The sequence below is a fragment of the Elephas maximus genome, chromosome 2 (genome assembly GCF_024166365.1).
Source record: "Elephas maximus indicus isolate mEleMax1 chromosome 2, mEleMax1 primary haplotype, whole genome shotgun sequence".
NCBI classification, from domain to species: domain Eukaryota; kingdom Metazoa; phylum Chordata; class Mammalia; order Proboscidea; family Elephantidae; genus Elephas; species Elephas maximus.
The window spans coordinates 84,631,156-84,653,102 of NC_064820.1; the positions used below are offsets into that span (position 1 = coordinate 84,631,156).

Genomic DNA, 21,947 nt, shown 5'->3' on the forward strand with positions numbered 1-21,947 from the left:
TGAAGAGGTCTTTCATGGCATATTTGCCCAACGGAATATGTTGTTTGGTTTCTTGACTGCTGCTTCTGTGGGTGTTGATTATGGATCCAAGTAAAATGAAATCCCTGACAACTTCAATCTTATCTCATTTATCACGATGTTATTGGTCCAGTTGTGAGGGTTTTTGTTTTCTTTATGTTGACCTGTTATCCATACTGAAGACTGTAGTCTTTGATCTTCATCAGGAAGTGCTTCAACTCCTCTTCACTTTTTCAGCAAGCAAGGTTGTATCATCTGGCTATCTCAGATTGTTAATGAGTCTTCCTCCAATCCCGATGCCACCTTCTTCATATAGTCCAGCTTCTTGGATTAAATAAGTATGGTGAAAGGATACAACCCTGCTGCACACCTTTCCTGATTTTGAGCCATGCAGTATGCCCTTATTCTGTTTGAATGAGTGCCTCTCGGTCTATGTCCAGGTTCCTCATGAGCACAATTAAGTGTTCTGGAATTCCCATTCTTTGCAGTGTTATCCATAATTTGTTATGATCCCTACAGTCAAATGCCTTTGCACAGTCAATAAAACATAGGTAAACATCTTTCTGGTATTCTGTGCTTTTAGCCAGGATCCATCTGACATCAGCAATGATACCCTGGTTCCACATCCTCTTCCGAATCCAGCTCGAATGTCTTATAGTTCCCTGTCAGTGTACTGTTGTTAGTGTTTTTTGGTTGTGTTTTGTTTGAATTTTTATTGTGCATTAGGTGAAAGTTTACAGAACAAGTTAGTTTCCCATTCCATAGTTTGTACATGAAGTATTGTATGACATTGGTTTCATTCCCCACGACGTGTCAGCATTCGCCCCATTTTCATTCTAGGTTCCCTGTTGCCTTTGGTCCTGATTTTCTACCCTTTTCTACCTTCTCATCTTTGCTTTTGGGCAGATGTTGCCCTTTTGATCTCATATAACTCATTGTTGTAAGGCTTACATTAATCTCGGATGTTACTGTTTATTTTATGGGCTGGTCTGTGGTTTGGCTGAAAGGTGGTCTCTGAGAATGGCTTCAGTTCTGGTTCAGAAGGGTGTCTTAGCGCAGTAGTCTGTCACACCAGTAAGTCTTGCCTTTTTTGTGAATTTGATTTTTTGATGTATAATTTTTCTCTTGCTCTGTCCTGGACCCTTTGTTGTGATCCTAGTCAGAGAAGTTGGTAATGGTAGCCAAGCACCATTTAGTTCTTTTGGTCTTGGGGTTGTGTATGCTGTGGTTCATGTGGTCCATCAGTCCTTTGTTAGTCCTTTGGACTAATTGCTCTCTGGAGTCTTTGATTATCATCACTCTCCTTTGCTCCGGATGGTAAGAGACCAATAGCTCTATCTTAGGTGGCTGCTCGCAAGCTTTTTTTTTTTAAATAAGGTAGATCACCTTTTCATATGTTTATTAGTTACTTGGAGTTTCTCTTTTGTGAAATGCATGTTCAAGTATCTAAGCATTTTTTAAAAACTGGGTTACCTTTTTTTTATTGATTAGTAAGATTTCTTTATATATTCCAGAAATGTTTCAAATAAATTCCCCACTCTGAAGCTAGTCTTTTCATTCTCTTAGATTCTGTCTTGTAATCAATAGAAGTTTTAATTTTAATGTAGTCCATTTATCAATATTTTCCTTTCTAGTTAGTGTCTTTTGTGTCCCCTTTAAAATTTCCTGGTCTGTTTTCATGTTAGGATTCTACTATGTTCTCTTTTGAGTGCTTCGTTGTTTTGCCATTTATATTTAGTTTTACTATCTTTCCAGAATTTTTTTTTGTGTATGGTGTGAGAAAATAGTCAAGTTTTATTTTATTATTCTATTTTATTTTTTACTGATGACCAATACATACGAAACCATGTGATTTATCTTGATTTGGAACACTCAGAGTGAAAAGAGATGCAACAAATAATTACACTGGAACAAACTGTGTAAAGTGGAATTGTCTTAGGCAAATGGGACATATAATTATTTTAGCAATTGTCCCAGCACCGTGTAATGAAAAAATTCTCATTATTTAGCAGCACCACCTTTGTCATAAAATAAGTATCTGTATATGTATAATTTTGGTTTCTTATCTATTTATGTATCTTCGTTTCACTGCCATGCCATGTAATTACGACCTTTTTTTTTTTTTAACTGTGCTTTAGGTGAAGATTTAAAGAGCAAATTAGTTTCTCATTAAACAATTAATACACATATTGTTTTGTGACAGTGGTTGCCAACTCTGTGACGTGTCAACACTCTCCCCTTCTCAACCTTGGGTTCCCATTTCCATTTGTCCAGCTTTTCTGTCCCCTCCTGCCTACTCATCCTTGCCTCTGGGCTGGTGTGCCTGTTAAATCTTACTTTGTTTTACTGGCCTGTCTGTCTTTGGCCGAAGGGTGAACCTCAGAAGTGACTTCAGTACTTAGTTAAAAGAGTGTCTGGAGCCCATACTCTTGTGGTTTCCCCAGTCTCCGTCAAACCAGTAAATCTGGTCTTTTTTTTTTTTTAGTTAGAATTTGGTTCTGCATTTTTCCCCAGCTCTGTCTGGGACCCTGTATTGTGATCTGTTTCAGAGCCGTTGGTGGTGGTAGCCAGGCACCATCTAGTTGTCTTGGACTCAGTCTGGTGGAGGCTGTGGTAGTTGTGATCCACTAGTCCTTTGGACTTATCTTTCTCTTGTGTCTTTGGTTTTCTTCATTCTCCCTTGCTCCAGACGGGGTGCTTGCAAGCTTTTAAGACCCCAGATGCTAGTCACTAAAATAGGATGCAGAACTTTGTCTTTATGAGCTATATTGTGCCAGTTGACATAGATGTCCCCTGAGTTTATGTTCCTTCTACTTCAGGCCTAGGAACTTCATTCCACGAGGTGTTTGGTTATGCCTAAGAAGTTGCCCTGACTGTGGCCCTTGTGTGCTTAATATATAAGCAGCACCTACAGTTATGTATGTAGAAATATCTACCACCAAACCTATATCTGCAGGTGGGTGTGCTTTCTTACACCCTCCCACATTTCTTGGCATACCTATCAACCTATGTATCCATTCGTTAGTGTTTGTTCATACTGTTGTTGCAGGATTGTCTATGCCGTAGTAATTACCTTTGTTGCCCTTTGTTCTTGCATTCCTCTCAGTGTCCTCCCGTGCCTTGGTCATGTTTTGCTGACTTCGCCTGTATTGTGTATTGCCTTTCCCTTCACCAGTATTAACATGTATCTTCTGTGTATTTGGTAAATTTCCTTTCCTCTGCCTCCCATCCCTGGTAACCATCAAAGATTTTTTTTTCTGTCTGTAAACCTTTTCTTGGTTCTTTATAATAGATTCATCCTTTTGTGATTTGACTTATTTCACTCAGTATAATGCCCTCCAAGTTTGTCCGTGTTATGAGATGTTTTGTGGATTTGTTATTATTCTTTATCCTTGTGTCGTATTCCATTGTGTGTATGTACCACAGTTTGTTAATCCATTCATCTGTTGATGGGCATTTAGGTTATTTCAATCATTTTGCTATTGTGAATAATGCAATAATGAACATGGGAGTGCATGTGTCTATTTGTGTCATGGCTCTTATTTCTTTAGGGTATATACTTATGAGTGGGATTACTATTTCTAGCTTTGTAAGAAAGTGCCATACCATTTTCCATAGTTTTTGTACCATGTTGCATTCATATCAGCAGTGTATAAGAGTTTCAATCTCCCCACAACTTCTCCAACATTTGTTATTTCCTGTTTTTTCACTAGTGCCGGTAATGCTGGGGTGAGATGGCATCTTATTGTAGTTTTGATTTGCATCTCTCCAGTGGCTAACGGTCGTGAGCATTTCTTCATTTATTTGTTAGTCGTCTGAGTATCTTCTTCAGTGAAGTGTCTGTTCATATCCTTTGCCCATTTTTTAATTGGATTGTTTGTCTTTTTGTTGTTGAGGTGTTGAAGTTTTCTATAAATTTTAGAGGTTAGACCCTTGTTGAATATGTTATAGCCAAAATTTTTTTCTCAGTCTTTAGGTTCTCTAATCTTTTGGAAGTCTTTTGATAAGTGTAAGTGTTTAATTTTTAGGACGTACCATTTATCTAGTTCATCTTCTGCTGTTTGTGCATTTTTAGCTATGTTTGGTATTCTATTTATGCCATACATTAGGGCCCCTAGTGACAGGTCGGCAGTTTAAATCTACCAGCTGCTCCTTGGAAACCCTATGGGGCAGCTCTACTCTGTTTTGTAGGGTCACTATGAGTTGGAATTGACTCGACAGCAGTGGGTTTTTTTTTTTTTTTTTTTTTTGGTGTTAGTGTTGTTCCTGTTTTTTCTTCCATAATCTTTATTGTTTTAGGTTTTATATTTAGGTCTTTGATCCATTTCAAGTAGTTTTTGTGTATGGTGTGAAGTATGGATGCTGGTTCATTTTTTCACAAATGGACATCCAGTTTTGCCCACACCCTTTGTCAAAGAGATTGTCTTTTCCCATTTAATAGACTTTGGCCCTTTGCCAAAGATCAGCTGTCCATAGCTAGATGAATTTACGTCTGGATTCCCAACTCTTTTCTATTTTCTCTGTGGCCATCATTGTCGCAGTACCAGGCTGTTTTGACTATTGTTGCTGTATAGTAGGTTCTGAGATCAGGTAGTGTGAGGCCTCCTACTTTGTTCCTTCTTCAACAATGCTTTTCTTATGTGGGGCTCTTTCCTTTCCATATAAAATTGGTGATTAGTTTTTCCATCTTGTTAGAGAATGCTGTTGGAATTTGGATTGGGATTGCATTATATCTGTAGATTGCTTTGGAAGTGTTGACACTTTCACAATGTTGAGTCTTCCTGTCCATGAGCATGGTATGTTTTTCCATTTATGTAGATCTCTTTTGATTTCTTATAGTAGTGTTTTGTAATTTTTTTTTGAATAGGTCTTTTATATCCCTGGTTAGATTTATTCCTAGGTATTTTATCTATTGGGGGGCCATTTCAGATGGTATTGCTTTCCCGATTTTCTTTTTGAAGTTTTCTTTGTTGGTGTAGAGGAATCCAACTGATTTTTCTATGTTGATCTTGTATCCTCCTCCTTTGCTGAATTCTTTTATTAGATCCAATAACTTTCTTGTTATATTTTGGGGGGGATTTGTATGTATAGGATCTTATCATTTGCACATGAGGATAGTTTTACTTCCTCATTGCCAAGTTGGATGCCCTTTATTTTTTTTTCTTGCCTTATTGCTCTAGCTAGGACTACCAGTGGAGCAGTGAATAAGAGTGATGATAAAGGACATCCTTGTCTGGTTCTCAAGGAGAACGCTTTCATTCTCTCTTCATTGAGAATAATGTTGGCTGTTGGTTATGTATAAATGCCCTTTGTTATGTTGTGGAATTGCCCTTCTATTTCTGTTTTGCTGAGAATTTTTATTAGTAATGGTTGTTGGACTTTATCAAATGCCTTTTCAGTGTTAAGACGATCATGTGATTTATTTTTTTAATGTGGATTACATTGATTAATTTTCTAATGTTAAACCATCCTTTCATACCTTGTATGAATCTTACTTGGTTGTGATGTATTATTTTTTTAATATGCTGTTGTATTCTATTGGCTGTAATTTTGTTGAGAATTTTGTATCTGTATTCATGAGGGATATTGGTCTGTAATTTTCTTCTTTTGCGGTGTCTTTGCCAGGCTTTGGTATCAGGGTTTTGTTGGCTTCATAGAATGAATTTGAGAATATTCCTTCATTTTCTGTGCTGGGAAATAGTTTTAGTGGTACTAATGTAACCTCTTCTCTGAATGTCTGGTAGTATTCTCTAGTGAAGCCGACTGGGCTAGGGATTTTTTTTGTTGAGAGTTTTTTTTATTACCTCTTAAACCTCTTGTTATGGGTCTGTTCAGTTTTCGTACGTCAGTTTGTATTAGTTTAGGTAGGTAGTGTGTTTCTAAAAATTTGTACATTTCCTCTAGGATTCCAAATTTGTTGGAGTACAATTTTTTTGTGGTATTCTGTTATGATCCTTTTTATTTTAGTTGGTTCTGTTGTTATGTCACCCATCTCATTTCTTATTCAGGTTATTTGCTATCCTGTCCATCTCTTCTTTTCTCAAAATGGGCAGTGGTTTGTTGATTTTGTTAATCCTTTCAAAGAACCAGCTTCTGGTCTTGTTGATTCTTTCTATTGTTTTTCTGTTCTCTGTTTCATTTATTTGTTCTCTAATTTTTATTATTTACTTTCTTCTGGTGACTATAGTCTTCTTTTGCTGCTGTCTTTCTATTTGTTTGAGCTGTAGGGTTAATGTTTTGATTTTGGCCCTTTCTTTTTGGATGTGTGCATTTAGTGGTATAAATTGACCTCTGAGCACCGCTTTTGCAGCGTCACAAAGGTTTTGGTAAGACGTGTTCTCATTCTCATTTGATTCCAGGAATTTTTTGATTTCCTCTTAGATTTCTTCTGTTATCCAGTGGTTTTTAAGCAAGGCGTTATTCAATTTTCATGTATTTGATTTTCTTCCCTTGCTATTCCTGTTATTGATTTCTACTTTTTTGTTGTTGTGATCAGAGAATATGCTTTGTATTATTTTGATGTTTGGGATTTTGTTAAGGCTTTCTCTGTGGCCTAAAATGTGATCTATTCTGGATAATGTTCCATGTGCATTGGGAAAGAATATATACTTTGCTCCTATTGGGTGGAGTGTTCTGTATATACCCATGAAGTAAGCTGGTTGTCTGTGGCATTTAGATCTTCTGTATCTTTCTTGAGTTTCTTTCTAGATGGTCTGTCCTTTACAGAAAGTGATGTGTTGAAGTCTCCTTCTATTATTGTTGAACTGTCTTTTTCTCTTTTCAATGCTGTTAGAGTTTCTTTTATGTATTTTGAAGCCATGTCATTGAGTGCATATATATTTATTATGGTTATGTCCTCCTGGTGGATTGACCCTTTAATCATTATATAATGTCCTTATCTTCCATGCTGGATTTTGCCTTAAAAATCTATTTTATCAGAGATTAATATTGCTACTTCTGCTGTTTTTTGGTTATTGTTTGCTTGATGTATTTTTTTCCATCCTTTGAGTTTTAGTTTATTTGTGTCTTTTGTGACTAAGTTTTATCTCTTATAGGCAGCATATTGATGGATCATGTTTTTTAATCCATTCTGCCACTGTGTCTCTTTACTGGTGTATTTAAGCCATTTACATTCAGTGTGATTATCGATAGATATGAGTTAAACTACTGCCATTTTGTTGTACTTTTTTTTGTGTGGCATTGACAGCTTCTTTCTTCTACTAAATTTTCTGTGCTGAATTCTTTATGTATATGGATTTTTTTTTTTTTTCATTTCTCTCACTGTTACTGATTTTGTGTTTACTGAGTCTTTATGTTTTTCTTCTTTTTCATTTTGATGAGTAGGTTCTTTGTGGCTACCTTGAAATTTACCTATATCTTCCAAAGGTTAAACCAGTCTATTTCTTCTTTTTTTACAAGTTATCAAGTCTTTTCATCAGTTACCATAATCATGCCAAGATCATTTAAACAGGGTCTTGCCCACGCAATTTGTACCAGTCCCACTTGGCCTCAGAGTCTCTGTTAGCCAAGACATACAACCATTGGCAAGATGAGAATGCCCAGAAGTGACATGGCATCTTTGCCTGCCTTGGTCTTGGGAAAACTCTGCAAATTTTCTTCTGTTAGCATGTCCTTCTGCAAGCTGGCAAACCCTGAGCCCAGACACTCAAAGCTGTGTCCCTGCAATGCACTGAAGAACTTGGTGCAAGCTTTCTGGATCAGAAGACAAGCACAGCTCGGATCATATACTGCCAGCAGATGGGATACTCATTCATGTGCTTGCCACACTTGGCACAGGTTACCATGTGGCCACACTCCAGCAGAACACAGTCAGTGGGTGAATACATGCAGATCTTACACAGGTTCTCCTCCAGGCCAGGTGGCACTGCTTCCTCATTTTGATCTTCAACACCACACACCAGGTGCTGGAGTCCTTTCTGGTCTTTGTACAGCCATATCACCCTTTCTATCCGCTCCCACTTCTTACAGCAGCTCTTGTAGTTTGCAGGTCTTGCAGGGCAGGTGAGGGTATAGCTGGCATTTCTGGTAAAATGATGTATCTGTCTGGCCAGTCACCTGCCTGTGGGTGCAGAGGGCATATTCCCTCATCGCTGGGTTGGATGTTGTGTGTGTGCCCTGCTGATTGCTGAGTGGTTAGGGCAAGGGTTCCTGGGGTGTCCAGTCACCAGGTGGGTGGTGACTGGAGCGGGCACAAGCCTCCAGTTGCAGAGGAGGATGTGATGCAGGGGGAATGTCATCTGATCATGGGTGAACAGGTTAAGGGTGTGCCCCTGTCCATTAGAGCGCATCCTGGGGGAGGTTGTGCAGCCAGTCTTTGGGCCCCTGGTGCAGGTGGCTGTAGGGAGTAGGAGTCATCATGGTCCACAGGTCCCTGGCATGGGAGGTTAGAGGGACTGAGAGGCACCATGGTCCTCAGGCCCCTAGCATGGGTGGCTGGAGGAAGTAGGAGGAACCACTGGCCCTTGGGCCCCCAGCTAGGATGGCCAGAAGGAGTAGGAGGAACCATTAGCCCTCAGATCCCCAGCATGGGTAACTGGAGGAAGTAGGTGGCACCATTGGTCCTCAAGCCCCTGGTGCAGTTGGCTGGAGGGAGTAGGAGGCACCACTGATCCTCAGGTCTCTGACAGAGGTGGCTAGAGGGAGTAGGAGGCACCACTGGCCCTTCGGCCCCTGGCCAGGATGGTAGGAAGGAGCAGGAGACACTGCCGGCCCTCAGGTCCCTGGCACATGTGGCCAGAGGGAGTAGGAGGCTTTGCCAGCCCTCAGGTCCCTGGCATGGGTGGCTACAGGGAGTAGGAGGTATCACTGGCCCTTGGGTCCCCAGCATAGGTGGGTGGAGGGAGTAGGAGACACTGCAGATCTGTGGGCCCCCAGTGCAGGTGGCTGAGTGGAGGGGCAGATGCTTCCAGTTTGTGGGCTCTCAGCTTAGGAGGCAGGGTGGTGGTGGGTGATTCTGAACTACAATAATGTGCAGGGAGTGGGGGTGGGTGAGGAGGGTGGGTTGGGGGCTCCCACAGGCCTCTGGCATGGGGGGCTGGGGTGGGCGTGGTGGGTGGAGTATGTGCACTTAACTTTTACAGGGTGGGAAGCACTCCTGCCTGGCTTTGGATGTGAGCGCAGAGCTGCTCCTGCTTGGCTGCACCAGGTGATGGGGGTTTTGGCTGGAAATGCTGCTTGCTTTGTCTCAGTATGGCTGCACTGTACAGGTTTGGCTAGCAGGGTGCCAGCAATCTGTACTTCTTTGCGTCTGTTATTTTTGTACTGTCTCTCCTGTGCTTGGCACTCAGTCTGATTCTTCAACCTTGTCCTTGATGCTCAGGGTTCCAAATTCGTCACCTGTATCTGATTCACTTGTTTTCTTGGGTCTTTGTTGTAAGAGGGATATTGTGAAGCATCTGATTATTCTGTCATACTGGACTTCAGCAAAATTTTACTTGTGTGTGGTATCAATGATATTGTTCGATAATTTCTACATTCTGGTGGATCACCTTTCTTTGGAATGGGCACAAATATGGGTCTCTTCCAGTCGGTTGGCCAGGTAGCTGTCTTCCATATTTCTTGGCATAGATGAGTGAGCACTTCCAGTATTGCATCTGTTTGTTGAAATATGTCAATTGGTATCCTGTCAATTCTTAAAGCCTTGTTTTTCACCAGTGCTTTCAGTGCAGCTTGGACTTCTTCCTTCAGTTCCATCACTTCTTGATCATATGTTACCTCCTGAAATGGTCGAACATGGACCAATTCTTTTTGGTACAGTGACTCTGTGTATTCCTTCTTTTGATGCTTCCTACTTCGTTCAATATTTTGCCCACAGAATCCCTCAGTATTGCAACTCAAGGCTTGAATTTTTTCTTCAGTTCTTTCAGCTTGAGAAATGCTGACCGTGTTCTTCCCTTTTGGTTTTCTAACTCCAGGTCTTTGCACATGTCATTATAAGACTTTGTCTTCTCGAGTTGCCCTTTGAAATCTTCTGTTCAGCTCTTTTACTTCATTATTTCTTCCATTCACTTTAGCTACTTTATGTTTAAGAGCAAGTTTCAGAGTCTCTTCTGACCTCCATTTTTTTCTGTTTCTTTCCTGTCTTTTTAATGGCCTTTTGCTTTCTTTATGTATGATGTCCTTGATGTCATCCCATAACTATTCTGGTCTTCAGTCATTAGTGTTCGATGTGTCATATCTATTCTTGAGATGGTCTCTAAATTCAAGGGGATATACTCAAGGTTGTACTTGAGCTGTCATGGACTTCTTTTAGTTTTCTTCAGCTTTAGCTTGAACTTGCGTATGAGCAGCTGGTAGTCTGTTCTGCAGTCAGCCCCTGGCTTTGTTCTGACTGATGATATGCAACTTCTCCCTCATCCTTCCACAGATGTAGTCGATTTGATTCCTGTTTATTCCATGTGGTGAGGTCCACGCATATAGTTGCTGTTTATGTTGTTGAAAAAAGGTATTTGCAATGAGTAAGTTGTTGATCTTGTAAAACTCTATCATATAATCTCAAGTGTCATTTCTGTCACCAGAGCCATATTTTCTAACTACCAATCCTTCATTTTTGTCTCCAAATTTTGCATTCCAATCACTAGTAATTAATCAATGCATCTTGATTGCATATTTGATCAATTTCATACTGCAGAAGTAGGAAATCTTCAATTTCTTCATCTTTGGCATTAGTAGTTGGTGCATAAATTAATGGTTGTCATATAAGTTATTATTCAAATTATTTAAATATTTTAATAGTCATAGTACTATATAGTAATACTGTGCAGCTCTCAAGGATGGGTAAGTGTAAGGGCCTTCTACCTCCACAGTAGATAATCCCATACTCTACCATGATGTGGACTCCTTCACTGCCACTTGTTCTTTCCACTAACCCTGCCCTTACTACCATTGCTTTTCGATTGTTCTGCGTAGCAAATAGATTAAGAAGCTAACAAATTTAAAGTTACACCCAATTCTAAATCAATAGACTGAAGCCTAAGAATATGTACCTTGTGACCTGCCAAATATGTCAGATAAATGGGCCGATGTTAAACCCGGTTTAGTAAGCCCTGTGGAGGCTGGACTCTGCTGGTCTTTCCTTCTGCACACTAGCTGATGTTTTTATACTGTATCTGAGCTATCTACAGCTCTTTGCAGGTGGACCTAATACATGCATACAAACTAGTGTAACTGGTGAATAATACCTAACTTCATTCATTATATTTAACAACTCTGAATAGAATTTGCTGTGAATAGAGTTCTTACACACACACACACGCATACACACACAGCGCATTGGTTAAAAGCTTGGCTGCACGGCTGTTCGAATCTGCTAGCCACTCCTTGGAAGCCCTATGGGACAGTTCTGCTCTGTCCTGTAGGGTTGCTATGAATCAGAATTGACTCAATGGCAATGGCAATGGATTTATATTTATATTTATATCATGGATTGAATTGTGTCCTCCAAAAATATGTATTGTAAATCTTAACCTCTATGCCTGTAGTTATAGTACCATTTGGGAATGGGTTGTCCTTGTTATGTTAATGAGGCAGAATTAGTGTAGGATTTATCCTCAATCTTTTGATATATAAAAGAGATTAAATAAGCAAGCCAGAGAAGCAGAGATGGGGTAAGATAGGAAACAGGAAGCAGAAGCTGAAGACACAAGGAACTTCCTCCAGACCCAACAGTGACAGAAAGCTTTCCCCTAGAGCTGGCACTCTGAATTTGGACTCTAGCCTCCAATCTGTGAGAAAATTTGTTTGTTAAAGCCATCCACTTGTGGCAGAAATGCTAGATAACTAAGACCGTGTGTGTGTGCACACGTGCACACGTGTTGGTGGTAGGTGCTCGAGTTGGTTCCGACTCTTAGCAACACTGTGTACAAAGGAACAGAACACTGACTGGTCCTGTGCCATGTTTGAGCCCATTGTTGCAGCCACTGTGTCAATCCATCTATTTCACTGATGTACTTTACTAAGCTGTCCTTCTCCAGGCACTGATCACTCCTGATAACATGTCCAAGGTAAGTGAGTCTACGTCTCATCATCTTCACGTCTAAGGAGTATTCTGGCCATATTTCTTCCAAGACAAATTTGTTTGTTCTTTTGGCAGTCCATGATATATTCAATATTCTTTGCCAACACCATAATTCAAAGGCATCAATTCTTCTTCAGTCTTTCATATTCACTGTCCAGCTTTCATATGCATATGAGGCGACTGACAATACCATGGCTTGGGTCAGGCCCACGTTAGTCCTCAAAGTGACATCTTTGCTTTTTAACATTTTAAAGAGGTCTTTTGCAGCAGATTTGCCAATGCAATACGTCATATAATTTCTTGACTGCTGCTTCCATGGGCATTCATTGTGGATCTAAGTAAAATGAAATCCTTGACAACTTCAATTTTTTACTGTTTTTATCATGATGTTGCTTGGGGCCCTGGTGGTGCAGTGGTTAAAGAGATCAGCTGCTAATCAAAATGTTGGCAGTTCGAATCCACCAACTGCACCTTGGAAACCCTATGGGGCAGTTCTACTCTGTCCTATAGGTTACTATGAACCGGAGTCAACTTGATGGCAATGGGTTTCTTTTTGGTTTGCTATGATGTTTATTGGTCCAGTTGTGAGAATTTTCATTTTATGTTAAAGTGTAATCCATATTGAAGGCTATAATCTTTGATCTTCATCAGTGAGTGCTTCAAGTCTTCTTGGCTTTTAGCAAGCAAGGTTATATAATCTGCATATTGCAGGTGGTTAATGAGTCTTCTTCTAATCCCGATGCCCGTTCTTCTTATAGTCCAGCTTCTCAGATTATTTGCCCAACATTCAGATGGAATAAGTATGATGAAAGGGTACAACCCTGACACACACCTTTTCTGACTTTTAAACCATGCAGTATCCCCTTGTTCTAGTCCAATGACTGCCTCTTGGTCTATGTATAGGTTTCTCATGAGCACAATTAAGTGTTCTGGAATTCTCATTCTTCATAATGTTATCCATAAATTTGTTGTGATCCACACAGTTGAATACCTTTGCATATTCAGCAAAACATAGGTAAACATCTTTCTGGTATTCTCTGCTTTCAGCCAGGATCCATCTGGCATCAACAATGATATATATATATATAATTTTTAACAATCAAAAATAATGTCCATTGTTCTAACCATAAAAATCACCCTCATGAAAAGGAGTATCTTTATATTTTGTAAATATATCTTTACCTATTGTACATACTCACCAGGTCTGGTCATGTTCTCTTCAGTTCGCAAAGGAGCATTCGTTACACGTGTGCTGTGTACTTGATACTTGGCGAGTTTCTGGGCAGGTAGGGGATGGGGATGGTGGGACAAAGATGAGTAATACTCTTACAAAGTCTGCCGGGGAAAGAACACAAACAATTTGAATATAGGATGATGCAGTAACTTGGAAGAGGGGTGCTGAGCTCAACCTGAGGACTTCAAAGGAAAGAGGTGATCCTGATTGGTGAGTAACCAGGTAAATGAAGGTGGGAAGAACCTTTCAGGCATAATGAGCTGTGTAAATAAAGGCACTGTGATGTGACTTGATATTATGTGGGGAACTCCTGATTTCCAAAGAAGAGACAAGACAGGTAGGATGCGGGCTGTGTTAAGCAGGGTATATCTTGGTGAGGAGCTTGAGCAGTGGGAAGCCATGACATGATCCAAGGAGAGGTCTGGAGCCTTTGGGTTGAATATCTGACAAAACCTAGCCAGCCACCCAATGGGGAAAATTGTTCCTCTTCTAGATTTAAGATTAGTGGAGATAAAATTTCATGGTTGAGAAAGTTAGGGGTCACTGAGGGAGAAAAAAAGACCAAACCCATTGCTGTAGAGTCAATTCTGACTCATAGCAACCCTTTAGGACAGAGGAGAACTGCCCCTAGAGTTTCCAAGGAGTGCCTGGTGGAGACCAAATGCCGACCTTTTGGTTAGAAGATGTAGCACGTAACGACTACACCACCAGGCTTTCACACTGAGGAAGAGAATACACAATTTGTTGACTTGCACATGTAAAGGGAGCCCATGGTTCAAAGCTGGGCTTTTAAATAGTGCAGACCTAGCTTTATTTCCCATTGGGTTGCTTTACTAGCAAGGGAATCTTGAGCAAGCAACCTAAGCTCTTTGCATCTATAAAACAGACTGCAACAAAACCTATCACCCACAGTGTGAGGGGATAAAAATGAGACCCTTAGTGCAGTGTTCGATGCTAGTACGCACTCTGCTCAGTAAGAAGTAATTATTTGGCTGGGGTAAAGAATCTAACATAAAACCTACAGAGCCCACTCTGGAGGGGAGGAAGCCAGGACTGAACACCTGTCTTTGGTTTAACCCACTGGAACCCGTGCCCCTGACAGTGGTGATCTTCAGTTGCCCAAAAAGACCGCCAAGGATCTGCCTAAACTGGGGCGGGCACCTCTGGGGGAAGTTGGCAGATGCGTAGGGAAGAGAAGCTGAGCCTTGGCCTCAGAAACTGGCGAAACTCTTCGACGCCTTCTATTTAAAGTCGCAGGGCTCGCCCGCCCCCGGGCCGGGAACCCGAGCCGCCCCCGCAGGGCAGGACAGGGCAGGGGCCAGAGGCGCAGTCAGAGGGAGAACACCAGGCGGGCGCGGGCGGCTCCGGCTGTAGCTCCGGCCCGGGACAGGCGAGATGGCGAGCAGCGACAGCAACCACGCCTTGGGGAGCTTCAGCTCGGAGGAGGACGAGGAGGCGACCCGGGAGCTGGAGGCGGAGGAGGAGTCAGAGGGCGAGGAGGACGAGACGGCCGTGGAGACGGAGGAGGAGCCCGACGCCAGGTAGCGTTTGCTTCTGCGTCCCCTCAGCTCGAGTGCGGCCGCCTGAGGGCCTAAACATGCCTGCAGTGGAGGGGGAAGGTCCTTTGGTAGGGAAACTATCCGCAACCCTCCTTTTTATTGCTCCCTCCCCTCCCCCTTTAAGCTATGCCGTTCTTTTCCCTCGAGCTAAGCGCTTTCTCCCTGGGCACGCTGCGTTTTCAAAGAGCTTGGAGGTGAAGGTGCTTGCTCTCAGCTGGAGTGACAGGCCTGCCTGCAGCAAAGCTTATCTTCCCCTCCCCCCTCCCCTGCTCCTTGTGACTTGCTGCTCTTGTTTATTCCTGGGGATTTACTTAGGGTCCTGCCTAACTGCAGAAATGTGCTTCCTACAACGCTTACATTTGGCCCAAGCCACAGGAACAATCTTGAAAGCCTGAGCTTGAGGAGGTGGCCTGTAGGTGCAGGGAGAGAGGTCAAGAACACCCCTCTGGCACCTTCAAATGAATGGAGGTCTCCCGGCTGCCTAGCACTGGGCTAACCCCAAAACCAAACCAGTTGCCGTCCAGTGGATTCCGAGCGACCTTGTAAGACAGTAGACTTTCCAAGGAGTGCCTGGTGGATTCGAACTGCTGACCTTTTGGTTAGCAGTAGCACTTAACCACTAGGGCACCAGGGTTTCCAGAGGCTGCTATAAACCCCAAAACCCACTGCCATCGAGTCGATTCTGACTCATAGCAACCCTATAGGGCAGAATAGAACTGCTGGCATAGAGTTTCCAAGGAGCGCCTGGTGGATTTGAACTGCCGACCTCTTGGTTAGCAGCTGTAGCACTTAACCACTACGCCACCAGGGTTTCCAGAGGTTGCTATAAGGGGAATTAATTTTGATATAAAGGCCCATAAATTATTTGGAGCTAAGAAGCATGAAATTCAGTAACCCCTGTTCTTAAAGACCTGCTTCCTTGTTTCATAATCCCAAATTCATTCCAGTGAATGTTAATGCAACTATGTAATACTACATAAAAAGATGGAGCCCCGGTGGTGCAGTGGTTAAGAGCTCGACTGCTAAAAAGGTCAGCAGTTCGAATCCACCATATGCTCCTTGGAAACCCTATAGGGCAGTTCTACCCTGCCTTATAGGGTCGCTGTAAGTTGAAATGGACTCTCCGGCCATTTTTTTTTTTTTTGGTAATGAAAAGATGGGTCTCCCTCCACTTAGGTCTCTCTTCATTGTCTTCATCCTTCTTCATGGAGATCCTAAAATGAGAATAGTAGGAATCATCTCCTCTCTATTCAGATTTGTTTCTACCTTCATTTGTTCTCTTTAAGATTGTGTTGTTTTTATTTCCCCTGTGCATGTTTGTCAGTCAGTGGTGTTGCTTCCTAAGTCTATTACAGAAAGCTTTGTAGGTGACAGATGGATGTGCACCATTGCTTCAGAATACCCATCTTACCCTGAGTTAAAAATCCTGCCTAACCAAAGCCAGCAGAGCTGAAGTCGAGTTGTAGTAGCAGCCCATATAGTGATGTTGATTAGGGTAATTGGTCAATCAGATAAGAAGTTTTGAATACTGGTTACATATTTACCAAGCAACTACTAAGCACAATCCTTGCCCTCAAAGATTTTATGGAAAAAGCTAAGGAACAATATGCAGAATGTGAGACTATGCACTAAATAAATGAGGGGCGGTAGACTGTGGGTACTGTGGGGGGTCGGAAGAGAGCAAGTAGAGCCAAGTGACTGCCTTGATGTAGTGGGCGTGAGGTGGACCTTAGAGGATGGGCAGCGGATACATAAAGGAAAGAAGCAGAAGACACCTTTGGGAGATGGACCTTTGATTTCTGTGCAGTATTGAGAAGGATGAGTTTATCAACCCTAGCCTTTCTAACCTTTACCTGTTAGTGGTGTCCAGAATCCTCCTACACTTGCCCAACCTAAATTTACCTCCAAGAGAATCTGAAAACTCATTTAAATTGAAACGTGAGCAGCTGACAGTAATTCACAGAGCTACTTTGGGGTCACATTGCTCTTTGACAGGTCAAGACCTTTATGTAAGTATCTGACTTATCTGCAGCAAGTTTTAGTGTGCTCTGACTATAGACAGTAAGGGGGATGCCAGGGCAAGAGGGCAGAATTAATAGGGTAAAGGAAATCATATGGGGATAAGGTGGGTGGTGATGGAGGCCTTGAAAACCACCACATTTTTTAAATTTTGGATTTGATGACCTGGGTAACAAGGAGTCAGTAAAACTTCTGAACGAGGTTAGAGAACAGATGAATATTGTTGGAAAATTAGTCTGATAAGGGTATATTGGAAAGTTGGTTTTCGGGAGGGCTCAGATCAGGGAGGCACTTGCAAAAAATAAAATAAAAAAGGTGGTATCTAGGGCTTGAACCACAGTGGGGGCAATGGGAAAGGAGATGGGCAGTGGTAGATAGAGGTAGGGAGATGTCAGTGAGGGGGAACTCCTAAGAGAACTCGGAGTCCCCAGATTTCTTCAGCCTTGGAGTGTTGTTAAGAATCAAACCCCTTTGTTGTGTATGAGTTTACAAATATCGCCTGCAGGTTTTTCTTCTGAGACCAGAGGTGAGAACTTGGTGCATTCTCTAAAGGATGGGAGGTCAGAATGATGTTTCACCTTTCTTCACCCATTCTTTTTGGCTCTTCCACCAGAGTTGTATAATTAAAAGAGGACTCACTCACTCTGTGCCTGGCACAGTGCTAAGTGTTTACATTTTAAACCTTCCCAACAGCACTGTGAGGTGATTTTCCTGTTACAGATGAGGAAACTGAGACTTACTTCCAAGGCAAGTAAATGTAAGAGCCAAGATGTGAGCTTAGATCTGTGTGCTATAAACCACTAGGCTTTCACCACCTCTTCCATTTGAGGAGAGACCCTGTGCCCTCAACTGACTCATTATTTATTTACTCTCAGCTGAAACTTGAGTGGAACCATCTAGGTTCTACTTTGAATGGTTACTGGAAGAAAAGGGAAGTCTTCATCTCTCTGAGTAACAGTGAGAGTTCTTCTCCTTCTTGAGTGGAAAAGTTGTCTCTACATTTTCTCATAGCTCAGAACCATTCTCAGAAACTGAGTTATAAACTGATTTTTCTTTAAAAAAAAATGAGTGGCACATAATAGTAAAAAAAACATAGCACAGCCTAAGTATCTAATAATAATAAAAACCAAAACCAAACCCATTGCTGTAGCGTCGATTCTGACTTGTAGCAACCCTATAGGACAGAGTGGAACTGCCCCCACAGGGTTTCCAAGGAGCAGCTAGTGGATTCAAACTGCCGACCTTTTGGTTAGCAGCTGAAGGCTCAACCACTGTGCCACCAGGGCTCCTTGTTGTTACTAAAATGCTTTCATAAAAACTAATAATATGAAAAATACTTATATTAAATTTGAATTTTTTTATAATTTAGAATCATTTCAACCATAGAATAAAATATATATTGGAAAAAGGCCCCCACCAAAAAAAAATTAGAAAAATGTTAGTGGTGGTTATTACTAGATAAAATAATGATTAATTTTTTCTTTATATTTATCAGCATTTTTCAATGTTTCTATAATGAGCATGTAGTGCTTTTCTGCATATTAGAAAAAATAAACTTTTTTCTTCAAATAAAAAATTTGGAGGACACAAGATGTAGTCTGCTTGTAAATCTTTTTCTTACCCTCTCAGGTATAATATGTAAAATGATCTCTAACTACCTTTATGAATCTAGGAAAAGCCCCCTTTTGTTGTAAAAATGCATTTCTTGTGTGGTAAAGCTCAACATTACACATACCAGTGCTTACACTGGATCAGAGAACTATTGTTCTGACATCATTCAGTGATATGAAAATGATACATGGCATTAAGAGGGCTGCATGTGAATACCATTAGCTGTTTCATTGTAAGCAAATTCCCTATCTTCTCTGAGCCCCAATTTTTCCATCTTAAAATGGTAGTGATAATTCTTAATTCATAAGGTTATCATAAAAACCCAGTGCCATCGAGTCAATTCCGACTCATAGCCACCCTAGAGGACAGAGTAGAACTGCCCCATAGAGCTTCCATAGGATTAAATAAACTACGTGAGCATGTTTAAGTACTTGGCCCTTAGTATATTTCCAATTCACCCTTCAGATGAATCATTATTGGCAGCAAACCTCTACTTTCTGGCACCATTCATCAGTGAAGGAGGAGTGATGCTCTCAGTTTTTAATATGAGTAATGATCCTATTCCACTTTAACTTACTTGTATTCCTTCATTCACTAAACGTCCGTGGAGTGTCTACTCATTGGACCATTCAAGGTACTGGGAATACAATAATTGCTAAGAATTCATTACTACACTTACAATGTTCACATTCTGGTGGAGAAACAGAAAACCATAATTACTTTATTAATTCTTAAAAGCGATTTAAGGAAGAAAAGGTCTGTATGAAGTACCTCAAAGTAGGGAGAAAGTCCTGGAATCTACTCGGTCTGGAAGGCCACTGGAGCAGGGTCTTGAATCATAATGAAATGCCCCAGAGAGCTTGTCGTTTGTGGATGTATAAAACAAAAAAATGAAAGATTTTTGTTTTGCTAAAACTTAAGATCATTGGTAAATGGTATATTTATAAAACCCACCGAATTTTAGAGCTGGGAGAAGCTTTAGAAACATCTATTCCCAGCCAATCATTTTACAGATTCAGAAACTGAGAGTAAGGGGACATTTGTTCAAAATCATGCAACTTCTTAGTGGTAAGATTAGGATTAGATTCCAGGTATCTAGACTCCAATCTAATATTCATTAGATTATTCATTCAACAAATGTTTATTGAGCTCTTACTGTGTGCCAAGCACTGTTTAGACACAGGTATATAGTACTAAAGAAAACAAAGTTCTGCCCTCCTGGAACTGACTTTCCAGTGTGAGAAGAGAAATAAACAAATATATGTCGGGTGGCAATAAGTGATATGAAGATGAAGCAGCAGGATGAGGGTCTCTTTTAGGTACAGTGGTAAAGAAAGCCTCCCTGGTGACATGACATTTGAGCAGAGACAAAGGAAATGAAGGGTAAAGAGTGTTCTTGGCAAAGGGAAGAGCAGGTGCAAGGGCACTGAGGCAGGAATGTGTGGGGCTTGTTTGAGGAACACAAAGATCAGGTTTCTGGAGCAGAGTGAACCAGGGAGAGTGGTCAGAGATGAGTCTAAGAGGTAGTCGGGTTGCAGATCATATAGGACTTTGTAGGCCATGATAAGGACTATGAATTTTATTCTGCATGAAATAGGAAGCCCTGTTCTGTCTAGAATACTACTCAAAGTTTAAAAAAAAACAAACAAGAAAAACATACTGATTAAAATACTCATTTAAATAGTAACATCCTATACATACCTATTTTCACGCTACAAATATTTATTGAACAACTACCATATATGAAACACTATTAAATGTTTCGATCTCATGGTCTCCTGTATGGAGAGAGAGATTCAAATAGGTAATCATTATTTTTGTATTTTTCTTATTGTAGACTAATGAAGCCCAACTCTTTTTGCCTCTCTCTCAGATCACTTTAAACTTTCTGGCATTTTGTTTTAGCTCATTCTCTATCAGCCGATTTTAATTTCTCTATTTAAGCACAAAGAACTTTTACTACAGCAGTACAGGTAGTCCCCGGGTTATGAATGCCTGACTTACAGACTACTCATACTTAAGAACAGACTGCCATAAAGCCTATTGTGTTAAAAATTTGAGTTACAAACAATGGTTTATAATAACGAATGCAATAGAAATACTTTGTGACACTCATGAAAATATTGCATGGTTTGGAAGTGTTTTATATGCATAAAACCCATTGCCGTAGTGTCGATTACAACTCATAGCAACCCTATAGCACCGGGTAGAACTACCCCATAGGGTTTCCAAGGAGTGGCTGGTGGATTTGAACTGCTGACCTTTTGGCTAACAGACGAGCTGTTAACCACTGTGCCACCGGGGCTCCTTTATATGCATAGAAAGGTAAAATAAATACTATAAACAAACACAAACACTGACTGACTCTAAATAAGAACGGTATGCACCTGTTCCAACTTACCTACTTAAAGACAGACTTAGGAACAGATCTCATTCGTAACCTGGGGACTGCCTATACCCAAAACTTAAGTCACCTTCAGTTATAGCTTTGCCAGTGCCTATATATATATTTTTTTTATATAAAACAGATCTGTCTAAGCTGTTAGAATGAAAATTATTAGTGACATTCACATTTAACTAATCTTTGTAGGAAGCAAACCTTTTGAAAGGTGAAGGGAATTTATAAATGGTTTATGTTATCTGTATAGAGCACTCTGTTTCCATGTATCTATTTATATAGCGTCTCCCACTGCTATACTTACCTAAGTGTTTTGACAAGTGTGTCATTTGAGCTAGCCCTCTTCTAATGTCAGTGGAAAGAGCCCGGGTTGGAGGGGTGACTGCTCAGGATGCCAGAGCCTGAGGGAGGAGAGAAAGATAAAACAGAGGCCTTGGAGCCAGAAACTGAAGTGCTATTTAAGTGTTGGCTGCATGGGTATTACATGCCCTTGGTAAGACTTTGACTCAACAAGATTTTGGCTCAGCAGCAAGAGTTAGAATTTTTTTTTTTTTTCTCTAAACAACATACCTATTAAAGTATAGGACATATTGACTGAGAATGTACAAAGGAAAATGTGTTGTATTCCCCAGGGATTCTGAATCTAGGCTCAGTAAGAACCTTGAATCCATCTAGACAGTATACCCAATTTCCCCTGCCTACTTTTTTTTTTTAACCAGGAAAACTTAGAGAATTAGGAACAAGAGAATGGATATGGTACATGAAAATAATAATCTTTGATCTAGTTCAGCACTATCCGATAGAAATACAACGTGAACCACATATTTAATTTTAAGTTTTCTAGTTTAAAAAAAAAACCCGTTGCCGTCAAGTCGGTTCCGACTCATAGCGACAGAGTAGAACAGCCCTGTAGGGTTTCCATGGAGCACCTGGTGGATTCGAACTGCTGACCTTTTGGTTAGCAGCTGTAGCTCTTAACCACTGCACCACCAGTAAAATGAAAGTAATGAAATTAATTTTAATAATGTATTTTGTTTGTCCTATTACCCAAGCATTATCATTTTGCCATGT

The 21,947-nt window shown here is 40.8% G+C and overlaps 1 protein-coding gene across 3 annotated transcripts in view; it reads left to right on the top strand.

The window, feature by feature from the left end:
* Positions 1–14,590: 14,590 nt before the first annotated feature.
* Positions 14,591–21,947, top strand: part of CMYA5 (cardiomyopathy associated 5) — a 120,630-nt gene continuing 113,273 nt past the window's right edge. For all 3 annotated transcript variants that reach the window (XR_007514964.1, XR_007514966.1, XM_049866618.1), the window contains exon 1: positions 14,591–14,830. Coding sequence is in view for 1 of the 3 variants with exons in the window: in XM_049866618.1 (XP_049722575.1) it covers positions 14,685–14,830 (146 nt within the window). In the remaining 2 variants the exon portion in view is untranslated. The remainder of the gene's footprint in view (positions 14,831–21,947) is intronic.